Here is a 20,598-nt window from a genome sequence, read left to right as displayed (position 1 = left end):
ATATCTTGATACCCTTCCCTTTCTTACTTCCTCATATCTTGGTAATCACTAATGCACCAATCGCATGACAATCGAATCACGAGTGACACCGGCACATAATCATGGGCGTCTATTTAATATCGAATCATTATGTTTTATAGGGAACCAGGGTGCATATGCATGGGCCATCAATTGATCCTATTTATATCTACCCAACCACTCCCTCCCAGACATCACCTCCTAAAAAAGAGAACACACAGACACCTATAATCGCGATACGCCCCTCGAACCATTCAGGAACCCGCCTGCCCTGATCTCCGCCGGTTTCATTAACAAAGTGGATAATTTTTTGGAGAAGGTTCGGAAATAAGGCGATTTGACGTGGGTCTGGATCGCCGTCTGGTTTTTATACCTATTTGAAAAGAGCCGATCAGAATCTGTGGTTGGAAATTGGCAAAAGATACTCTTGCGAATCAGATTGTGCGGCCACGGCCTCCATGCGGGGGAGAGTCATCTGTGAGAGACGACCCTATATCGATACCTCAATGGTTGACTTACCTCTCAACAATCACAATCTCATTCTTGGCCTTGATTTCAAATGCGTAGTAGACTAGTGTGTCTGGCTCATGTTCTTGCACTTGTTTGATGACGTCGGTTACCAGAGTCGCTACCTAGAGGATAACCCAATACGGTTAGATATTTGGACTGTCAAGGAGTATGAGGCTGAACTGACTTCTTCAAACTTCTCTGGCTTGGGAATGAAAACTGCGGTAACGTTGATTTCGGACATATTGACCTGTTGAGTTGTCAGTGGCTGAGGTTAATAAGGAGTATCAGTAGCATTAATAGAACAACCTACTTTTTCAATGTAAACTCGATGATATTCAAGTATCTTAGATTGGATATTGGAATAATAGGATATAAGAGTTAAGAGTTAAGAGTTAAATATGTAAATGTAAATGTATTGGAATGCGGATCATATAATCCATCTAATCCACCCGGATATCAACCTCGGTCCATGGCAAGTGGGGCAAGAAGTCCATACATACAACATCGTTAACTAACTATGGGCATGTATTCCACAGATATATGGCTGTCGTATATTGAAATATCAGTTATCACTCTATATTCTTCTTTTACTCGGTGATAGTTATCTAATTCAACTCGAATATAAAGTTAAAAACTATGTTTATGTGTTTTTGTTTGATATACACTTTGGCCGATAGTAAAGCAATATGCAATATGAAGTCTCCAATGTCTAGTAGTAACAATAACAATAACTGTATAGTATATAGAGAGTGTTGTATATGTGAATATGTTGTCTATTCAGCTTCAAGAAGCCCTGGAGAAATTAGTTACTTACATCATCAACTACTGCCTCAGGCATCAGCTGAATCAGCAACCGCCGAGATTCGTCTCAGGGTCAAATCTCCCGCAAATCACCGTCGCCCCTCAGCAGACAAGCCCCCACCACCGACCCCTTCAGCGGGCCGATTTCTCCGATTTACGGCACATGGACTCCACGAGCACTTGTTCACGTTTCGTGGGGTTTTATACCGGCTGAACGCAGGCTGATCTCGATGGATTTGGGGTATCGGAACATACTGGCACCGGATGGGCCACATTACTCAATCCCGCCCAGCGACTTTCGGTCCCCCACACTACCCCGACCACCCCCGGTTATCGATTTCATGCAGAGAAGTTCGGAATCTTGCGAGATGGAGAAGGCTCCGCCTGTCACAGGCAAGCGCCGAGGTGGCAGTCGGAAAGCCTGTAATGAATGTAAGCAGCAAAAGGTGAGTCATGTGCATATAGTACTATGCAATTTTACCCAAGCCAACCCCGACCGTATCGGTTATCCGACAATCGCGCTGATGTCTCAAACCTTGATAGCTGAGATGCGATATTGTTCAAACGCCAGCTGCGGCATGTTCGCGTTGTCGTAGACTTGGAATAGACTGTAAAGTTGAACAGTCGTTCAAGCGTATCTCTAAGAGAAGGTAAATCTTTTTTTTCCCCTCTCATGTTTTATGTCTCTCTCTCGTGTCTTATTGACCCTATTTCACAGGCGCAATGCTGAAATGGAAAAGGAGATTGCGGATCTTCGCCGTCGCCTGGGACCTAATTCAGATCATGAGCAAGGTGTAGAGCCTCAAGAGTCTCATGGAGGCGATGAAATGTCCCATTGCTCAGAGGATGTCTTTGCTCGCCGTGACTCGGCCGCCATTGACCAATCTCGACCTGTTTCGGTGCCGGTTGAAACCCACTCATCTATGGCAACTCCTTTGACTATGAAAAGGGATGGTTCTATCATATCACAGGATGAGGGCCAGTGGAGACTGGAAGATGTTTGTCTCTCTAAAGCCCGGGTTCTTCGATTATACGAACAGTATGCGCTCTTCATTTCTTTGGCCCGCTTCTCCGATTAACATCCGTATAGATACTTTACTTATTATCACCCCTTTCTTCCTCTTTTGAATCCACCCAAGCCCCCGGAGGTGTATCTCAACCGATGCCCTCTTTTGGCGTGGACTATGATCTGTGTTGCGAGTCGACGGTCTCAATATGAGCCTGGGCTCTTGAGCGCACTGTCCGGACCATTTAGCAGGCTGCTTTGGTCCACCATTACCAGTGTCCCGCAGGACTACCGGGTGGTCAAGGCCCTTTGTGTTCTGTGTACATGGCCTCTTCCGACTACAAGCCAGCGCACTGATGCAACCTTCATGCTCAGTGGCTTGATGATGCAGATTGCTATGCAGCTTGGACTACACCGTCCGGTCCAAGCGGAAGAGTTCACAACATTCCGCATGGAAGTTCAAGGTGAAGCTCTAAAGGATCGATTACATACCTGGGTCATTTGCAACATTGTGGCTCAAAAGTGAGTATTTCCCTTTCGATATATGGCCGCTTATCACAGACTGATTGAGGATTCGGCAGTGTTGCGACTGGTTACGGCCAGCCCCCGAGTACAATATACGACTGGGCCCTTGAGCCTGCCTCTTTGAGGGATGCTGATTACCGGCTTCCCGATGATCTGGCCACTCGGTTGCGTATCGAAAAGTTCTGCGACCGGGTGACCAAGGCATTATACAGCAGTAAGCCCGAACCTGCGGAGTTCATCAGTGTCGACAAGCTTGTGGTCGTCCAGGTTTTGGAAAGTGAACTCAGAGACATGGATGTCGAGTTTGACGGGAAAATCTCCGGTAGGTCTTTGTCGTATTATTCGAATTTCGCACCGCTCACACTCGCACTAAGCAATCAACACTATCCATCTCCGGGCCGCAGAACTGCACTTCCGATACTTCATGTTTTTGGGGTCCACTGCACGAAGCGACGATCTGATCAAGCTTTTCCTTGCGACAACCTCCTTTCTTGGTCGAGTACTAGACCTCGAAACATCCCCAGGTGAAGTGATCGGCCACTCCACCAACTATATTCTTCAAATGATTGTATCCGCCGCTTTTGCTCTCATGAAATTGTTGAAGAGCAGCTTCAGTCGACACCTCGATTTCAATCATGGCAAGCTACTGTTCAACGGTGCGATCTCAGCAATTCGCCGAATCAGTGTCATGGATCACGACCGTCCCATTCGTCTTGCAGACATTCTAGCTCAGATGTGGAATGCCACGAGTTTAGAGCCAGCCGAAGAAGATGCCCTACAGCTTAAAGTCCGCTGCCGGATGAGCATGAGCCATGTCTACGACACGGTCTGGCGTTGGCGACAACGGTTCCGACCGGTCAAAAGCCTCGAGGAAATGCAAGGTAGGTTTTCTTTGCTTTCCCCCTCCTTTGGTTATTTTCTTGCAGTTTTTAACAAATGTCTTCTCATAGCTGCTGCCATAGCAGCGAACCAAGATATACTAGGTCCGGCAGGACACATGACGCGTCAACAGCAGGATAGCTCCCTGGAGGATCAATCTCTAATGATGCCAGCTCAGTTTGATGAAGGCGGAGCATTTTTCAGCGAATCTGGTTTCTCGGAAGTCTTTGATTCACTCAATTGGGTGTTTGATGGCATTCCCGACTCTTTCGTCGCACCTCCGGTTTTATAGATTCCAATTACTGCGATTACGGGGGTATTGTAGGTGTTGTTGTTTTTGTATAATGTTTGATATTTGATTCCCAGCGACGATACCAGAATAAAAGTGATATTTACTGTTTTACTGTATGCTACAAATAGAACATAAATATACGTCCAACTATACGTCCAACACAAAGTGAAGCCCAAGATCCACTGTGGCTGAACCCGCCATTACGTCTTGACCCTCCAAGAATAAATCCACCTACTTTGTACGGAGTACAGCCTAAGGACATTCCTATAGGTTCATGCTATTTCGGCCCAAGTGAAACTACCGAAGGCAGGCTGCAGCATTTCTTGTTCCTGGACCTCATTTTGATCGGCTCCTAACCGCATCTCCACTGATACATAAAAGGTGTGGCCCTTAAGGCTTTCCGTTCCCCCTCTATTTAACTCCTCCTTCTTGACATTCACACAAGTCAAGAACAATTTCCATGTCGGATCCAGCCCTACACGAATCCACGGCGATACCGACGCTCTCCGATGCGCCTCCGTCGAGCGCCGGTCGCTCATCCCCTAGTCATGGGGGCGAGCCGGCCCAGCCGACCCACGAGGCCATCTCAGATGAGCTGAAGGCCCGCCTGGACAAAGTTATCTACTCTGATGTGAGCAGACACAGCCAATTCCACCGTCACGCGCATATTAAAAGAAGACGCAATTATATTAATCATAAGTAGATCGGAATAACCACACTCCTGACACGACTGAAGCAAAGCGTGGCCTCCGCCAGGGTTAGTAGTCGCAAAGGGACTCCAATGACGACCGCAAGCGCTGACAACGGTATCTACTAGGATTTCTCAACATTCCTGAAAAAGCGAGGTTCCCTCGAAGAAGAGCATGCTCAGGGGCTGAGAAAACTGTCGCGCGTGATCAGCGATGCGTCGCAACGCTCCGAGAACCGACAAGGAACATACAGTTCCAGCTACAAGGACATCCACCGAATCCAGGAGCGAATGGTCGACCATGGTCTCCAATTCGCCGTCTCCCTCCACCAGATGTCCGATGATCTGCACGAACTCGCCGCCAACATCGAGCGCGGCCGCAAGCAATGGAAACAGACGGGTTTGGCTGCGGAGAAGAGGGTTGTCGATGCGCAGTCGCTGGCGGAGAAGGCGAAGGCCAAGTACGAGTCATTAGCGGAGCAGTATGATCGTGTTCGCACGGGAGACAAGCAGGGCGGAAAGTTCGGTCTCAAGGGCCACAAGTCTGCGGCGCAGCATGAGGAGGAGCTGTTGCGCAAGGTCCAGAACGCGGATAGCGATTATGGGTCTAAGGTTCAGGCTGCTCAGGCGGCGCGTCAGGAGCTGGTGTCTACTCACCGTCCTCAGGCTGTACTCAATCTTCAGCAGTTGATCTCTGAGTGTGACTCGGGCTTGACCCTGCAACAGCAGAAGTTCGGTATGTGCGATTCATTCTTACACAGATGGCTCCATCATTCATTGTTCATTGGCTAATGATTTGCAGCTACTTTCAACGAGAAACTGCTTTTGGGCCAAGGTCTCTGCGTCAACCCTTTGAAGACCGATGCGAGTGGCGGACCTAAGAGCCTTGCCGATGTTATCCGCCAAGTTGATAACCAGAGAGATCTCCACGAGTTTATTTTAAGCCATGAAGGCAACCCGGGGGCTGTGGCTTCAGAAGAGGTCAAATATGAGCGCCACCCTGTAAGTTCTACATTGTTCCTCCAATGCTCCACTATACTAACACGATTAGACACTTGGTGGTGCTGGGGCTATTGCTTCTGCTCCTGCGGCACCTTCGCAACCAGGCACTCAAAATAAGCGCGTGTCAATCGCGCAAGGATTCAACTCGAATAATGTCTCTTCGCCGGCGCTTCAGCCACCGCAGACCGGTGATCGATTGCCGCAATCTCCTTATCCCCCCGAGAAGACCTTCACTCCGCCCCCAGCCGGCACAGCTCCATACCCAGTCTCAGGGCCGCCTGCTCCGGAACCCGCACCTAAGATCCCGCTGCCAATGGGAGGACCTCCCCCAATGGACAGGAGTTTGCAATCGAACCTCCCCCCATTGAAGCCAGTGTTCGGTGTTTCGCTGAATGACCTGTACGCCCGGGATGGAACCGCAGTTCCTTTCATTGTGTACCAGTGCTTCCAAGCAGTTGAGCTGTTCGGTCTGGATATGGAGGGCATCTATCGACTTTCCGGTAGTGCCAACCACATCGGTCACATGAAAGCCGTGTTCGACAATGGTAAGCTTGACCAGACACACGAAGAAATATGGACTGCTTGCTAACCCTATGAACAGACTCCTCGCAGGTCGACTTTACAAACCCGGAGAACTTTTACCATGATGTCAACAGTGTTGCAGGACTTGCGAAACAATTCTTCAGGGACCTACCTGACCCTCTGTTCACCACTCAGTTCTACCAGCAATTTGTTGATGCTGCTCGTAAGTAGTCTTTATGCCATGCATAGAGAAAAAAAACTGACAATGAACCCGCAGGCTTTGACGATGACATCCAACGCCGAGACTCGATGCACGCTCTTATTAACAGTCTGCCCGATGCTCACTATGCTACTCTCCGGGCCATCATCTTGGTACGACCCCAACAAAAACCTATTCCTTGTTCTCATCTAGATACTAACCTAGTCCAATGCAGCACCTCAACAAGATCCAAGAACACTATACCCATAACCGTATGAATGCAGGCAATCTGGCCATTTGCTTCGGGTATGTCCCTGCACATTCCACATCCTATCAAAACAGGACTGTTATCTGATCCAGACTCGCTAATTCTCGCTATAGACCAACCCTACTGGGCGCCAATTCCGGAGGCAGCATCGCCGACGCTGGGTGGCAGGTCCGTGTCGTCGAGACGATTCTGAATAACACATTCCAGATCTTCGACGACGATTGATCAATTCCCCCACCCGGTCCATTCCTAGTTTCTTTCTTGTTTTTGTTTATTGGAATATGAGCGTTGGGCCCGCGGACTCACGTATAATGATGATCTGGATGCATCGCTTCCCGGTGCTCTTTTGAACCTCTTTTTTTATCCATTCGTACTTCTTGTTCTTGTGTGTCCTGGTGTTTTCCCCGGAGTGATATTTGTGCTACACATTAATATTGTGCCTTGGGCCTCCCGATTGTACATATACTAGTCCTTTTAGTTTTGGCTTTTGTTGGTCATGAACAACGTATAATCGTGTTACCGATGATGTCAGGTAGAGCAGCAAATATTGGGCTGTTTAGTATCATATTAGTAGGATGTAGACAATATACTGCCAGCAATAGAAAACCGGATAGTTGGCATGGCCGTGTGATCTACTATTCTTCGACTTTTTCCCCGGATTTCTATCTAGGGCATTCAATCCACAAAGTTTGAAACTTTGAGACTATATGTTTAGGAAAATGATAGTAGATCGTGGGAAGGACACCCTGAGACATTGATATTCATTTATACAAGTAACGGCTCAAAAGAAAGGTAGAATTTGATCAAAACAGGTGGATATGGTACATGAGAGGTGTAAATGCTTCGATATCAGGGGGTTTCGGTGTCCAGGAAAAGAGAACAGACCAGAAAAGAAGCCGACGCGAGCCTCTGTCCAGTGTTAGGCCCAAAATGAGGAGTTTGAGGAGTTTCAAGGTTGCTAAACAAGAAGTAAGACAAGCAGGTGAAATCTGAAATCAAGGATATTCAATAGTATCACAATTTGAGAAGCGACTCAAAATTATTTCTGGCCCATCGATTCCTTGATCATGTCCAGACGCTCGAGTGCCGACAAGCCAGGCATGAAGTAGGGGTTATTCCAGGCCTCATGCAACGAGGTGGGACTGATGTGGCCCCAGACTCTCCAGCCCTTATCCTGGTCGTTCCAGCGGAGATGCTGAATGACAATGTGCTCGACGCAGTCCTGCTCCTTGGCGGAAACGATGTTATTTTCCGTAGGTTCCTTTGCGCTGGGGTTCTGGACCTGAGTCGTGGTTGTGGACTGTCGGCTCGTGACGCGCACGACAATTTGACGGATACCGGATTTCGGGATGTCAGGGATGGATGTGGCGCGATCTGAGATGACGCGGAGGCCGGTGAAGTTTGTACTTGGCCTACGCAGGTATTTCACCAGTTTCCAGGTCACTTGCTCATTCTTCGGGCGGCGTTCGATACCTGTGCTGAGCTGCTTGACGAGATTGTCGCAGCAGATCTGGCGGATTTTAGGAATGTTGCCTCTATAACAATTCATCGCGGTTAGTCCCGCTCAAAGGTAAACAAGGAGAAGGCGCATGCTTACTCGGCAAATGCTGTGTACATGTCCTCCTGAAGCTTTGCGGCGAAGTGGCGGCGCTTGCCTAGGAGAAGAGGAAGGGTGTTTTCGCGCTTGCAATATTGGAGCAGACTGCAATATAGTTAGAAAAGAGAATCTTTGTAGGTATACGGTATATGCAGCTCTTGCTCAACGGTAACCGCCACTAGGGCGATAGAGCGTGCCGAATATTCCGAGGATTCGGGGAGAACTAACCTGGCATGGTTGCTCAACCAGGCCTTGAGCCATGTCCATTCCATATGCCATCTATCGCGCGGTGCCGTGAAAACCGAAGGCATATCCCTCCACAAGGGTCGGACAAAGGTACCCGGTAATATGCCAATATCATTTGGCAGATCGGCTAGCTTCATGCCCTGGGTTCTGGTTTTGAAGGACGGCTGCACTTGGCTTGGAGGGCGGAAATTCATTTGTCTCCCACGCCATTGCTGGGAGGTCTCGGAAAAGGCCCGACATTGCACGAAGGAACCAGATGGTGCAATCCGAGCAGATGTGCCCACGGGCATTCGTAGGGAAGACGCCATTGCGAATCGGATTTGAGTAAGAGAAGTTGGTTCCTGACCGAAGAACAGAAATCCGCGGAACTATCAGTCACGTGTATCCACTCCGCAGGTCGACAGCAACAACTGGACTCTTCTTTGTGAACGAAGCGCTCTCTTATGGAGGCTACAGCTTATATCTTCCTCGCTTGTTTCTTTAAATACTGACTGCCCAAATGTAAAAAAAAGAAGCTGAATGTATAGAATTAAACTGCCCCCCGGGAAAAAAGACACCGCCCACACAACTGGGTCTGATATCTACCAATTAGGGGACTCACAAACAGCTTGACAACAACCGAACTTTGAATCTTATCGAAGAGCGAACGACTCGATCGTAACGCTCATCCTATACCCCCATTCCATTCCTTGCGTGGCGGCCGCATATGCCGCGATTCAGAATAAAGGCTGGCTCCTCAACGTAATGCGTCTCCTCCACCATACACGCGCCACGACTATCCACACCAACATCCACCGCGCGGTCCAGACTTGAATCTCGCGCGATCGGCTCTTCCGCCGAGCTACCTCAACACTTCCCCTGAACTACTACAAAGCCAGTTGGCTAAAGAGGTGGCTTCTCCATCTGTTTCAACTGTCCCGCCTTCCCCGACTTCCTCTACGTCCCACACCCCACTCAGCAGCGATGGCCCTCCGTCCGCACTGCACCCGCGGGTCGCTGTCATACTCGGGGTAGACCGCAGGTGGTATATTCCCCTGCTGGTATGTCGGGCTCTGAGCACACTTCCTGCTGCCTGGTGGGGTTTGCGATGCGCCTTTACTTTCCTTGCCGAGTTACTGCATATAAGGCCGGGTATGGGACGAGAGGGGTGGGCGGCGGCGATTGTTGGTAGTGTTGGACAAGAATGGGATGTTGAGAGGAGGTTCCGTGTGACGGAGGTGGCATTGGCTATTATGTGGGTATGTGGTATTCCTACCTTAATATGTATACGGGTGTATATCTTTTTTTGATATACTACTTGCGGACTTTTATACTGACTACATTGACAGTGCTGTGCATCTGCGTATCTTTCCTATTTCTTTGCTGATTGCATGATGTCTCGATGGTTGGTTCTATATGCCCTTGAACGTCTCACTATCGTCCTTAATGCTAATCCGTGATATACTCAGGCTTCTAAACTACACTCCACCAGCCGTTGTGATCCGACTGCTAACAACCAATGGCCTGATTGCGTATATCACTTCTTGGGTCCTCTATCTATCTGGTGCATCCTCTGACCCCCGACTCCTTTTACCAGCATGGATCTCCATAACAACCGTACGTTACTTTAACTCTCAATTGTTCATCTATCTTACAACAGCCACTGACCCTTCACCTAGTCTTTAACCTTTGTCTACCACGCAACACAAAACCATGCAACCATCAAACGCGAAACAGCAGCATCGCTACTAGTCGTCTCTGTTGCAAGCTTCCTAAGCATGTCCTCACTCCTCATGCAGTTGCATTTGACCCGTGAAAATGAACCAGAAGTGCCTGTCTTCGTCATCACCCGGAAGCTTTGGGACTGGGCTGTGGCTATCTTCCTGCGCATGCGAGTTGCGGATGACCGTATTCCTATTGGAGAGCTGTAGCTTGTTTACTTGCCTCCTAGTTACTGGACTTTATTTTCTTTTTCTGTTTCAGGATATCTTACAGAACTGATTTCCACAGTCTTGACAAGCTGGACAAGTATTCTTGGCTAGACAGGGTGGATGATTTGTACATTTTTTGGGATTTGATTTTGATTTTGATTGAGTTGAAGACTCTTTGTCTTTGGGTCTTTGGACTTCTGTCGCGCTTTATACCCCTGGCCTAGGGATGTTTCTTTTCGACACGGCGATCTTTGATAGATCTAATCTATTATTTTTGTTTCTTGATTGATTCACAATGCGAAACTCCATCCTCTTAAACTGACATGATAGATTTACTTTACGTTGCTGCATTAGCTGGGAAGATTAGGTTATGCTGGATAACAGTTCAATTTCCTTGTTCCCAAGCAATGGACTGCATCCCCGAGAGAAGGGCAACAAAAAGAGTGAGAACAGCACAAAGATTAAGCAGACGATAAAGACCGAGAAAACGGTTCAGCAAAAAGCACGCCCTTAGTTCAACCTGGATCTCCTCGATCAGCCAGACTGACAAATTGACCATGGGAATGCAATGGCAATGAGCAATACAGGCAAAAGGTAACCCCTTCTCAAAGGATAAAAAGGATGGAAAACACACGCAAAGTAATGAGAAAAAAAAAAAAAAAAGTGTTGTCTGTCTATGCAGATATGGGTATCTACCAACTCCTCGTTCCGTCATAATCCCGTCCTAAAATAGCGGTCGAACCACCCCGCTCTCCCTGCCGGTCCGGGAACGATAGGCAGGAGGTACACAGGTGTAGCGGGTCATTTCGACGAAGGGCCCAGGTCTAACACGCCAGGCACAAAGCGGTGGGGGGAAAAAGCAAGACATTCGATCGATGTGAAGGCCAGTATTGTATACGACATTGTATACGGCCGGCGGATGAGGGATGCTTCCTATCCCACCGCTCACAGGGCAACATAAACCGGGAAGAGGGGACTGGAACAAGGCATGATGTTGGTGATGGGATTAGAACCCGTGGACCTAGAATATAACAGATTAGGACATGGTAGTGATGGTGGGGAGTAGGTAACTGGGGCAGCGACATACCTTGATGGTCTTGGCATCAAGCTCGAGTCCCTCCTTCTTGTCAGTCAAGAACTCCTGAACATCCTTTCTCTGGTCTCCCTGCAGCTGAATCACCTCGCCCATCTCGGTGTCAGAGACGATGGTGCCATTGCAAGCTAAGAGATTGTTAGCATTTGGGCCAGACACCACATGCACAGGTTACAAGACATACCGAATTTCTTCTTGATGACCTTGAGAATCTTCTTCTGGTCGAACTTCTTGGGAAGACCCTGAACAGTGGTCAGAGTCTTGCGACCATTGCGTTCTGTTGTGAAACAAGCGGTTAGCATGTACCCCCCTTTTAGCGCCGGCGAGTCGCAAAGAGTAGCCATGGGCGGTGAGAGTAGGAGAGTGAACGTACGCTGAATCCGTATGTGGATATAGTTCTGAGACTGTTTAGTCTCGCCGGTATCTTCGTCGGCTTCGGCGAAGGGGTCTGTAAGATGCACATGTCAGCCTCAGTCCAGTACCAAATTTCTACCCCGCTGCCGTCAGACTTGGTGGAACGGAGGCGGGGAGTGCTGAAATCTAGAGCGTTGACACCACACATGACAAAAGAGGTATCTCTCATTCTCATACGTAGTGATCATAACTGTGGATATGCGTGGGAGTGGGGGGTGAAGCCCGATACGCGCCCAGGAGGGGGAAGTGGCGAACTTACCGAAGGTCTTGAGGTTTTCGATGGACATAAACTCGGCCTTTTCGTAGTAAACGGCGTTTAAAATGGGTATTGATAAAGTGAGCGAAGGGGGAGATTCAATATCTCTGTAAAAGATCGGAGCGTGTGTGGTGGGGAGAGAGGAGATGCTGTGGTAGAAGAATGGGAGAGAAGAAGTGGCAGAGCCTTTTGAGGCAAGAGTCACGTTGTGGGGGAAGGCGGTGTGTGACTAAGCGATACTCATCCAAACAATTGTGCAAGAACTACAAGAACTAGTAGGTGGATATCATATATACGACTTATAATCCAAGCTAGTAAATAATGGTAATTATGGTGGCAAGCAGACTTGCTCATCTTTGATCACAAGGGCAGAACTCGGTTTGAATATTGGTACATCGTGACAAGAATAGCTGAAGGTGGAGATCTCTCAGTCCAGACTCAGAATCTGATGATCCGCGAACAATTAATCCATTGTAGTCCAGATGCTGAGGCGGTTGAGATTATGATGCGTATGAAGGATATTAAGGAGGTTCGGGCGTTCAAGAGGCCAGCGGGGTCGGTGCGGCGGCGCCGGTGGTACCCCCAGGAGCCTGCGGAGGCAAGAAGAGAGGGAAATAGGTCTGCAATGGTTTGTTAAGCTGGGTGTATCGGAATCTTGTAGGGTTGAAAGACATACGACAACCAATGCCATCACTATACCACGCCATGAATATTAGTCCTGCAAGCAAAAGAGGGGTACGGGGAGGAACGAACAGGACATGAGAACCGACATGTAGGCCGGTGTAGAAGCAGTCTTTTTCTGCTCTGGGGATTCACCCAACCAGGACTGAAGTGAGAAGACGAAGGATACCCTGTTTCCGAGTCAGATAACCTGGTCAAAGTACTGACTGCTCGCTCGCACCGCTCTTACCATCCGATCATGCTGTATCGCGACTCTTGTCAATAAAGTCCATAACTTGTGTAAGATGCGCCGACTCACCGGTTCCGAGTAAACATCTAAAAAGATCATGGTCAGGGTCAAGTTATCGCGAGGTCAGATGTTGAGGTAACGACTTACGGCCGCCATGGGCATAGTGCTCGACATTGTACCTGTTGAATAGCTCAATCAGCTTTTCATGATCCTCGCACTAAGGCATGTCGTTGCTGAAACGAAGGTGTGGGCGTACTGGAGATATCGGCATCGCTGCTGCTCTTGGGCGGATCGACATAGGGGATCGCTTTTCAACGTTAGCTTTGACAAGTCAAGACTTGAAGTAATAATTGTTCCACACACCAAGATCAGCCCTGCGCATATCTTTCTTTGATGACATTGTGTTGATATATGATATTAAGGTGATGGGTTGAGGTAACCAGAAGGAATCAAACTGGCCAACCCCCCGGGTGCCAAGGCGGTGCCAGTCTGGGCTAGACCGAGAACACCCCGGATTGAATATCTCCGATGGAGGACAATAGATACACACCTCTTTTTCTTTTTCTTCTTCTCTCTCTGTATATTCTATATCTTCTATTCTGTATCTCCCAAATGGACCATTATTGATTAATTTCCCAAGTTGAGAACACTATAGGGATCAGAATACCCAAGTTTGAGTACAAGTGGATCAACTCTGCCAATTTTCTAGTTAGTTAACTATAATATGTACGATGTACAACATATGATTCATATCGGAATAAAGCCATTCGGATTGTGGCTATTAAATGTAATAGTACGACAATACAAGTAAAACCCACCGACATCATACAGGGTTTGTGTAATGATCTAGAGGTGCGGTAAGTCAGTGTGATGGCTGTGCATCGATTACTTCCTACATAGTATGTTGGATGCATATAACATACTAGTACGGAGTACAGCGGACTCCGTAGGCTTCAACCTACTCACTTTTTTTTTTTTTTTTTTAATTCCCTCCTTGCAGTTAGCATATTCCAGTCCTCAATGTAATTTCATGGAATCTTGGATGAACATGCAGGACATTGATCGGCACCCCAGACGGCATTTGCCATTAAGTCCAGGCCGAGACAAACATGCCACGGGTCCAGAGTCAAATTGGAAATTGGAAATGCAAAGACCCGATGGACCCGGTGCTTTGTGGAATGTAGACTCCATCAAACTCCGATAAGTTATTATTTAGACAGCCTCGGGGATTCTGCCGAGAGAGAATGGGAACGGCCCGTTGCGCTCTTGGACCTCTCTAGACTGTGTAACAGGTGAGTACTTCGTAGTCTTTGGATTGGGGAATCACCAAGTCCTCTATGGTTGTAAATTGGGAATGGCTAAGACTTCTTGCCGAGGAGGTATATGACAGATTAAGAGGTGAGAAGACATAAAGATTCGGAGTTGAAAGAAGAGCAAAGCAAATCAACTGGGATATTGTGAGATGAAAGTGATTTGGTATTGTCAGGCCATTACCCCAATTTTACCAAATTACCAAATTACCAAATCATATGATAAGCCCTGGAGGTGCCCGATGTGAACACAATTCGATTGAACTTGGAGTACTTTATTATATACTATAATATATATATATATATATATATATATATATATATTAATATATACTAATATATACGGAGAATCCAAGGTTGTACTTCTTTGTGTAACACCATTCATCTCTTCTAATTAAGAATTGGAAGTTTGGTGTTTTCCCCGAACAAAATATACCCCCAGAACACACCCATAACACCCATAACACACCCCAGAACACCCAGAACACCGCAGATACCCAGATACCCGAGTTGGCCGTTCCCCGATTCCCCCATCAGCTCACCCTGCCAACTCGCCAACCCGCCAACTTCCACTTAATTCCGCGCATTCACCTTCATTTTTTTTAAAAAAAATATTGACTCGAATTCCTCGAAATCACACGTCGCCTGGATGACCCGAATACTCCATCCTTTGGATACATCATGAACCTAAGATGATCCCCCATTCCTCTGCCGGCGGCCAATCGTGGGGCCACCCTCTGCGGACCTTCAATGGCGGTCCCGGACGGGTTGATAATGCGCAGATGTTGGGACAATATGACCAGCCCGACAGGTCAGCCTCACTACCCCAGCCGCCAATTCGACAACCCGTCGTTGTTGACCTGACCGCAGGCGGTCCGGAGTCGCAAGATAGAGAACCGCCCCCAAACGACCCAGATTGGATGTTCCGAGTGCATCCCATACATCGGATACTGCCGCGACGGTGGGAGAAACAAGGAGTACTCCCGGAAGTGCAATTTCGCGACCTGCAGTCTCATGGCGCGGCCGTCCGGTCTGGTCCTTCCAGGCTGTCGTGTCGGAAATCCCGAGCAATGAGAATCGGGGCGATGGCGCTGTCGGATCTAAGCCCCCATCTCCGCCTCCGTTGCCGGCTCAGCCTTGGATGAACAATTTCGTGACCGAACCGGAGGGAAGCGGTGTCGTGAAGTCGAGGGAAAGCTCCCCAGTCGGGGCCGTACAAACGACCCCATATCGCATTGAGACCCCTTCCGTCGCTCCGGTCTACAAAGGTCAAAGTAAGTGAACACCCCGGATTTCTGTACTGTAGCTACTGAGACTAATTACCCGTTTCAGAACCCGCCGATTTCGCCCCATGGACCGGAAACCACCCGGAGGACGTCCTGAGCGAGCAAACCGCGAAACAAGGATATTATGACCGCACACAGGTCTCCCAGAATGAATCGAATACCGCTCGTCCTGCATTATATGCGCAGCTCAAGAATCGCACAGGGCTGCAAATGCTTTCGTCCGTCTTTGCTGCGGCGTTAGAGAAACGGCAAAGTCACAACACTATTAACGCTCCGTCAACCTTCAAACCACCACCTCGAGTTACGCTCACCGACAACAAGCGCGAGGCGTGGCTTCGAGATCTCGCCAACCCGTCGGTTCCACTGCGAAGGTTGAGCCGCACTATTCCCCACGGCATCCGCGGCAAGATCCTTCTGGACCAGTGCCTTGGTAAATGGATTCCGATTGCACGTGCTGTCTGGTTGGCAAAATGTGTGGGTGCGAATGAAATCCGTGCGTTCAAGCGCAAAGGCACCAGTGGGGCTTTGGCTGTTGGGTTAGAGGCGAAATGGGTCCGAGATTGGACGACAAATGTCCAGCAATTTGCTGAAGGGGTTTTTGCTGCCCCCAAGTCCTCGGATTGGAAGGCGAAGATGACATATGCGTACGTGCTCGTGGATTGCCGTCAATTGTGAGCAGCATGCTAACCTTTGTCTCTAGAGTCGGGTTGACCGCCCGTTTATTCTCCGAAAACTTACTGGATCACGACCATTTCCTTGAATGGTTTTTGTCATCCTTTGAGGCTGCTTCTATCGGGACGATTCCAGTCTGGCTTTTGATGCTCGGCATATACTGGAATAGTATTATGCGATATCGGCGAAGGGGACGACGATTAGCTGAGCTGCTGCTTGAAAAAGTGCGACAGGTGTGTTTCAACTTGCACTCATTACTTTGTACGTGCAGTCAATACTGACAGCTAGCAATAGGCAACTGAAGCTAAGTTAACTCAACTTCAACCTCTTATCGACCGTCTTTCTCGCTTTATAAAAAAGCTTGTTCTCGATCATACCTCCTCGATGATACTCCCAAATTCTTGGGAGACATATCAACAACAGGTGTCATCTGCCCTTGATTTGGGCAATGAGGCAGAGAAAGCTCTTTTCCAGAGTCTAGTAGAACGCAATGTGCGAGTGCAACGTTCTAGACACTCGAAACAGACGACTCAACGCTCACCCCATCAACGCATCGTCCGACTTCTCGACTCCATACGCTCTGCACAGGATCTCTCTTCTGTCTTTGGCTATCTCGACGCTTTTGATGACAAGGCTGTTTTGGTCTCCAAGTTATTGGAATGGCTCTCTACACCCTTCCGCCACGGTCTCTGTCGGGTTTACATTGGTGTTCGCCTGCTCCGCAAATGGAAATTGGCCGGTGTTGATATCGACAGTCACATACTGGCCTTTCTCTCCCGTGGACAAAACAAGCAAAAGCTCAACATGGATCAAATCTATCATGTCGTCTCTGAACTTGTGAGGTCACAGACATTCTCAGTTGGCCGCTATCTTCAATGGCTTATGGCGCGTGGCGTTACTGGGTCACCTTCAGCCGGGGAGCGCAAGGTAAGATCGAATCTACATACCAAACCCTTCTGATCACTAACCGATATGTAGGTGAAAGACTTGCCAACCGATATTGGATTGATAGCACAACTCCCTGTTGCCCGTCTTCCAGAACATGTTGGGAACTTACGGAGCACTCTGTTGACCCGTACGGGGCTCTCTACCTCTGAAGAGAACGCAGCTATTGATAGCGTGAAAGAAATCATCAGCCAACGTCTACCCGGAATTTTCGGCGTCCATGAATCTGCATCAATGGTATTAGACTCATTACCACCAAACTTGCCTTGGGCTGTCAAAGCCGAGGTTGGCCAGTGGTTACGCAGAGCAATTGCGGAACACAACCGGAGTGTAGAGTAAGCAATTGCACTTTTCCCTCCCAAGTTCCCTCCCAAGGCCGACACCTGTGCTTACTAACTCGCTAATAGGTCAACTAACAGAGGAGCATTTCCCGTTGGCGTTACCTCTGTGGTATCTGCGCTGACTCCCGCGGAGTTTTATACCGTCCGCGATGCCCTTGAATCATTTGGCGACATTTCAATGTTAGCAGATGTGTTGATGTTTGCATCTAGTTGTGGTGATAGCACCGTTCTCGCCTCAGTTGCAGATACCACAAACTGCCATTTCGACTCTCTTTGCATGATTGGTGCCACAACCGATTTGTTCCGGAGACTCATTGATGCCTACGCCGGCGTTAAGAGGTTCGGTATGCCAGGTCTTGACCTGATATTCTCTCTGATCGAACTTGGTTTACGCATTCCGAGTGATCTCAACACTGTGTCCATTCTTCGCCAGGATCTCTCTCGCATGGAGAACAAGGCAATCATGGCCGCATCCTCTCCAGTCTCTGACCACATTCCAGATGGTTTTGGTGGCATCGATCCTTTCTTCCGAGAGAAACTAGACCAGCTTTTGCAATCAGGAAATGTCATGGATGAGCCCACTCTGGACGCGATTTTCAACACACTCATAAAGCATTTAGAGTCTGATGATGGCCATGCAAACCTGTCAGCAAACGATACCTGCCGTTACCTTGCACAGCTCAGGTCTTTCCATCCAAAGCATTTCGATAGCATCCTTGCCCGTTGGGTCTGTGGTCATTTGCGATCTCCTGAACGTACCATCTTGCTGCGAATTCTACCGCCGCTGATTGGTGTGGGATGCGTTACTATCAGAGCTTTTTTGGCCCTTGCAAAGAAACTCACACTCTCTAAGCCCGCAACAGTTCCCAATGCAGCCCAACTGCCTGTTGATCTTGTCCAACTTCTTGTATCTGGCGACGAAGACAGCAAGTCCTTTGATTTGGTGTCATATCGGTTCCAGTTGGCACAACAGGAATTTCTCAATAAGAACTCTGAGGAAGCGCTCAAAATTGTTTGCGACGCCGCATCTTGCAATGCCGGTAGCTCTTCCACTGGACACACCGAGATGGAGCGCTCTATAGTCATGCTGTTACGTGATCTTTTTGTACAACACCCCGAATGTGCGGCACAGAATGGTATGCAAAAGCTCATAGACCAATATCCAGCCGCTTTGAGTATTGTCCAGAAAGCGCTTGACCTTTTATTGGGTATCGAGTCACAGTCCGACGGCAGCTCAGTCCTTTCAAAGGTCGAAAAGCTTGCCTGCATGACCGACGACTTCTCGCTTCCATTTTGCCAATTGAAGCTCCAAGTTCTATTCCATGCAGACTCGGGGGCTGAAGACCGAACCAATATTGTTGATGCCATGTTCAAAACTGCCGTATCTGACTGTCGTGCTCACAGACTTCACTGGGTTGACCTAGTCGCACTGATGAGCCCGGACGCCGTACGCCAAATCCGGGAACGTGCGGAGAAGGAGTTTTTCTCCATCCCATTGCTTGAAGAGCCGATAGATGATATTCCTGACTCGCCTGACAAGCTGGGATCATTGGAAACTGCCAAAATGTATCTTACCATTATCGAAGAGCTTGCGAGCAGCATTCCCGATTCTGGGGCCCCATCTGTCGCTCCGGTGCTCGTGGAAAAGATGGATTCCCTTCTCCACAAGATCATCACAATGCACAACAACAATACACTCGCCAAGGGTGTGGGCAACACAGATCGTTCAAAATTGGAGCGAGCTCTTGCATTCTGGTTCTCTGCTTTGCTGAGGATCATCGTCCTCCATCGATCTGCATTCTCCCAACCGCCCCCAGCTCTCAAAATCAATCCTCTGCACGAACAGCTCCGACTTCTGACATCAATATTCTGCATTGCACTCTCGCGTCTGCCCGGGGATGTCCTTCGTCTATTCCCTGCAGCCGATTACTTTCCCCACCCGACCCCAGCTGAAGGCTTCCGTCCCTGCCCAGGAATCCTCCTACAGACCCACGCCCTCGACGTGGCTGCCTCGTTAATCGACATTTTCCCAGACGAAGTCCGCCACCAATGCGCACGGTTCCTGAAAGAGAAATGTCCATCGTTCATCCCATTCCAGAACGACTCTCGCTTCCTCTACCTCCTGGGCCCAATCTCAGACCAATACCCTGCGAATGCTCACCAAGCCTCGGCCCCCTCTCCGGCAGCATCGGGGTCAACCCCAACCCCCACACCTTCTATCTTCTCTATCTCTGGATCGTCTACAGCGCAGCAGTCTGTCACAGCAGCGTCGGGGCCATCTACCGCACCGCCCGACTCGAACTCCATGGCCAACCGACTTCGTCTTCAACATCGCGGTCGTGTTGTCGGTCCTTATCCAGTCCGTCCTTGGGAGCTACTTGAGGATGCAGCGCCGTTCCTGGGCGTGAATGATACGGCTGTCAATCTGGGCTTTTTTGATGCCAGACGTGTGAGAGCTTGATGATCAAGATCAAGCTAATCACTAATTACTTGGGAGAGGTCACACTCCTATATATACTTCCCACTTCCCACCCTTACTTTTGTTTCTTTCTCGTTATATTTTCTCCCTCCGCTTTCGGTTCTTTTCATCCCCAGCGTTATCTCCTCCATATCCGATCACTTCCCAATTCCCACCTCCACCTCCCCTTCCACCTTCCTACCACCATCACAGCATATCCTCTATCCTCCCGCTCCTCACATCTATTTAACCATGAGCGTTTGCATATGAGAACTTGCCATTTTCTTCTTTCCTGCGTTCTTTTCTTTTTGTTCGGCGTGCATTACTATCCCCCCCCACTGGCATTCGGTTTCGGTATCTATGGCATGCAACCTGGCATCGAGAAGCATTTTGTACATATAAACCGGCTTTCGGTCTCGGCGTTTACATGGACGGGGATTAAGTTGTCAT

The 20,598-nt window shown here is 48.7% G+C and overlaps 8 protein-coding genes across 8 annotated transcripts; 4 read left to right on the top strand and 4 right to left on the bottom strand.

Moving 5' to 3' along the window:
• Positions 1-243: 243 nt before the first annotated feature.
• N7516_010260 (putative quinol monooxygenase) lies at positions 244-769 on the bottom strand (the record flags this gene model as incomplete). The annotated part of the gene is made up of 3 exons (XM_057222979.1): positions 244-391; positions 538-650; positions 713-769. 3 exons carry the CDS (start codon positions 767-769, stop codon positions 244-246), a joined length of 318 nt encoding a protein of 105 aa, XP_057070200.1.
• A 669-nt stretch (positions 770-1,438) lies between these two features.
• Positions 1,439-4,031, top strand: N7516_010259 (transcription factor domain-containing protein; the record flags this gene model as incomplete). The annotated part of the gene is made up of 7 exons (XM_057222978.1): positions 1,439-1,775; positions 1,873-1,979; positions 2,048-2,368; positions 2,420-2,857; positions 2,917-3,182; positions 3,235-3,741; positions 3,811-4,031. Exons 1-7 carry the CDS (start codon positions 1,560-1,562, stop codon positions 4,029-4,031), a joined length of 2,076 nt encoding a protein of 691 aa, XP_057070199.1. The 5' UTR covers positions 1,439-1,559.
• A 460-nt stretch (positions 4,032-4,491) lies between these two features.
• rgd1 (putative Rho GTPase activator (Rgd1)) lies at positions 4,492-6,935 on the top strand (the record flags this gene model as incomplete). The annotated part of the gene is made up of 9 exons (XM_057222977.1): positions 4,492-4,662; positions 4,735-4,788; positions 4,849-5,455; positions 5,522-5,721; positions 5,771-6,266; positions 6,323-6,466; positions 6,521-6,615; positions 6,678-6,748; positions 6,824-6,935. 9 exons carry the CDS (start codon positions 4,492-4,494, stop codon positions 6,933-6,935), a joined length of 1,950 nt encoding a protein of 649 aa, XP_057070198.1.
• An 814-nt stretch (positions 6,936-7,749) lies between these two features.
• On the bottom strand, positions 7,750-8,861 carry N7516_010257 (uncharacterized protein; the record flags this gene model as incomplete). The annotated part of the gene is made up of 3 exons (XM_057222976.1): positions 7,750-8,245; positions 8,308-8,412; positions 8,536-8,861. The coding sequence occupies 3 exons, from the start codon at positions 8,859-8,861 to the stop codon at positions 7,750-7,752; spliced, it is 927 nt and encodes a 308-aa protein (XP_057070197.1).
• A 420-nt stretch (positions 8,862-9,281) lies between these two features.
• On the top strand, positions 9,282-10,463 carry N7516_010256 (uncharacterized protein; the record flags this gene model as incomplete). The annotated part of the gene is made up of 4 exons (XM_057222975.1): positions 9,282-9,791; positions 9,882-9,937; positions 10,002-10,149; positions 10,212-10,463. 4 exons carry the CDS (start codon positions 9,282-9,284, stop codon positions 10,461-10,463), a joined length of 966 nt encoding a protein of 321 aa, XP_057070196.1.
• Positions 10,464-11,469: 1,006 nt separating this feature from the next.
• Positions 11,470-12,257, bottom strand: N7516_010255 (translation initiation factor eIF1; the record flags this gene model as incomplete). The annotated part of the gene is made up of 5 exons (XM_057222974.1): positions 11,470-11,484; positions 11,551-11,684; positions 11,741-11,833; positions 11,930-12,004; positions 12,230-12,257. The coding sequence occupies 5 exons, from the start codon at positions 12,255-12,257 to the stop codon at positions 11,470-11,472; spliced, it is 345 nt and encodes a 114-aa protein (XP_057070195.1).
• Positions 12,258-12,765: 508 nt separating this feature from the next.
• On the bottom strand, positions 12,766-13,536 carry N7516_010254 (uncharacterized protein; the record flags this gene model as incomplete). Its single annotated transcript, XM_057222973.1, has 8 exons — positions 12,766-12,846; positions 12,903-12,919; positions 12,980-13,077; positions 13,137-13,148; positions 13,206-13,222; positions 13,284-13,315; positions 13,393-13,443; positions 13,500-13,536. The coding sequence occupies 8 exons, from the start codon at positions 13,534-13,536 to the stop codon at positions 12,766-12,768; spliced, it is 345 nt and encodes a 114-aa protein (XP_057070194.1).
• Positions 13,537-15,138: 1,602 nt separating this feature from the next.
• N7516_010253 (mediator of RNA polymerase II transcription subunit 12) lies at positions 15,139-20,151 on the top strand (the record flags this gene model as incomplete). The annotated part of the gene is given in 7 exon segments (XM_057222972.1): positions 15,139-15,407; positions 15,422-15,720; positions 15,779-16,376; positions 16,433-16,637; positions 16,699-17,331; positions 17,383-17,684; positions 17,769-20,151. The coding sequence occupies 7 exon segments, from the start codon at positions 15,139-15,141 to the stop codon at positions 20,149-20,151; spliced, it is 4,689 nt and encodes a 1,562-aa protein (XP_057070193.1).
• Positions 20,152-20,598: the final 447 nt, after the last annotated feature.

This window comes from Penicillium verrucosum (assembly GCF_028828655.1).
Source record: "Penicillium verrucosum strain IBT 35672 chromosome Unknown utg000004l_segment0_segment0, whole genome shotgun sequence".
In the NCBI taxonomy this organism is placed as follows: Eukaryota; Fungi; Ascomycota; class Eurotiomycetes; order Eurotiales; family Aspergillaceae; genus Penicillium; species Penicillium verrucosum.
This window is presented reverse-complemented; position numbering and strand designations above follow the sequence as displayed.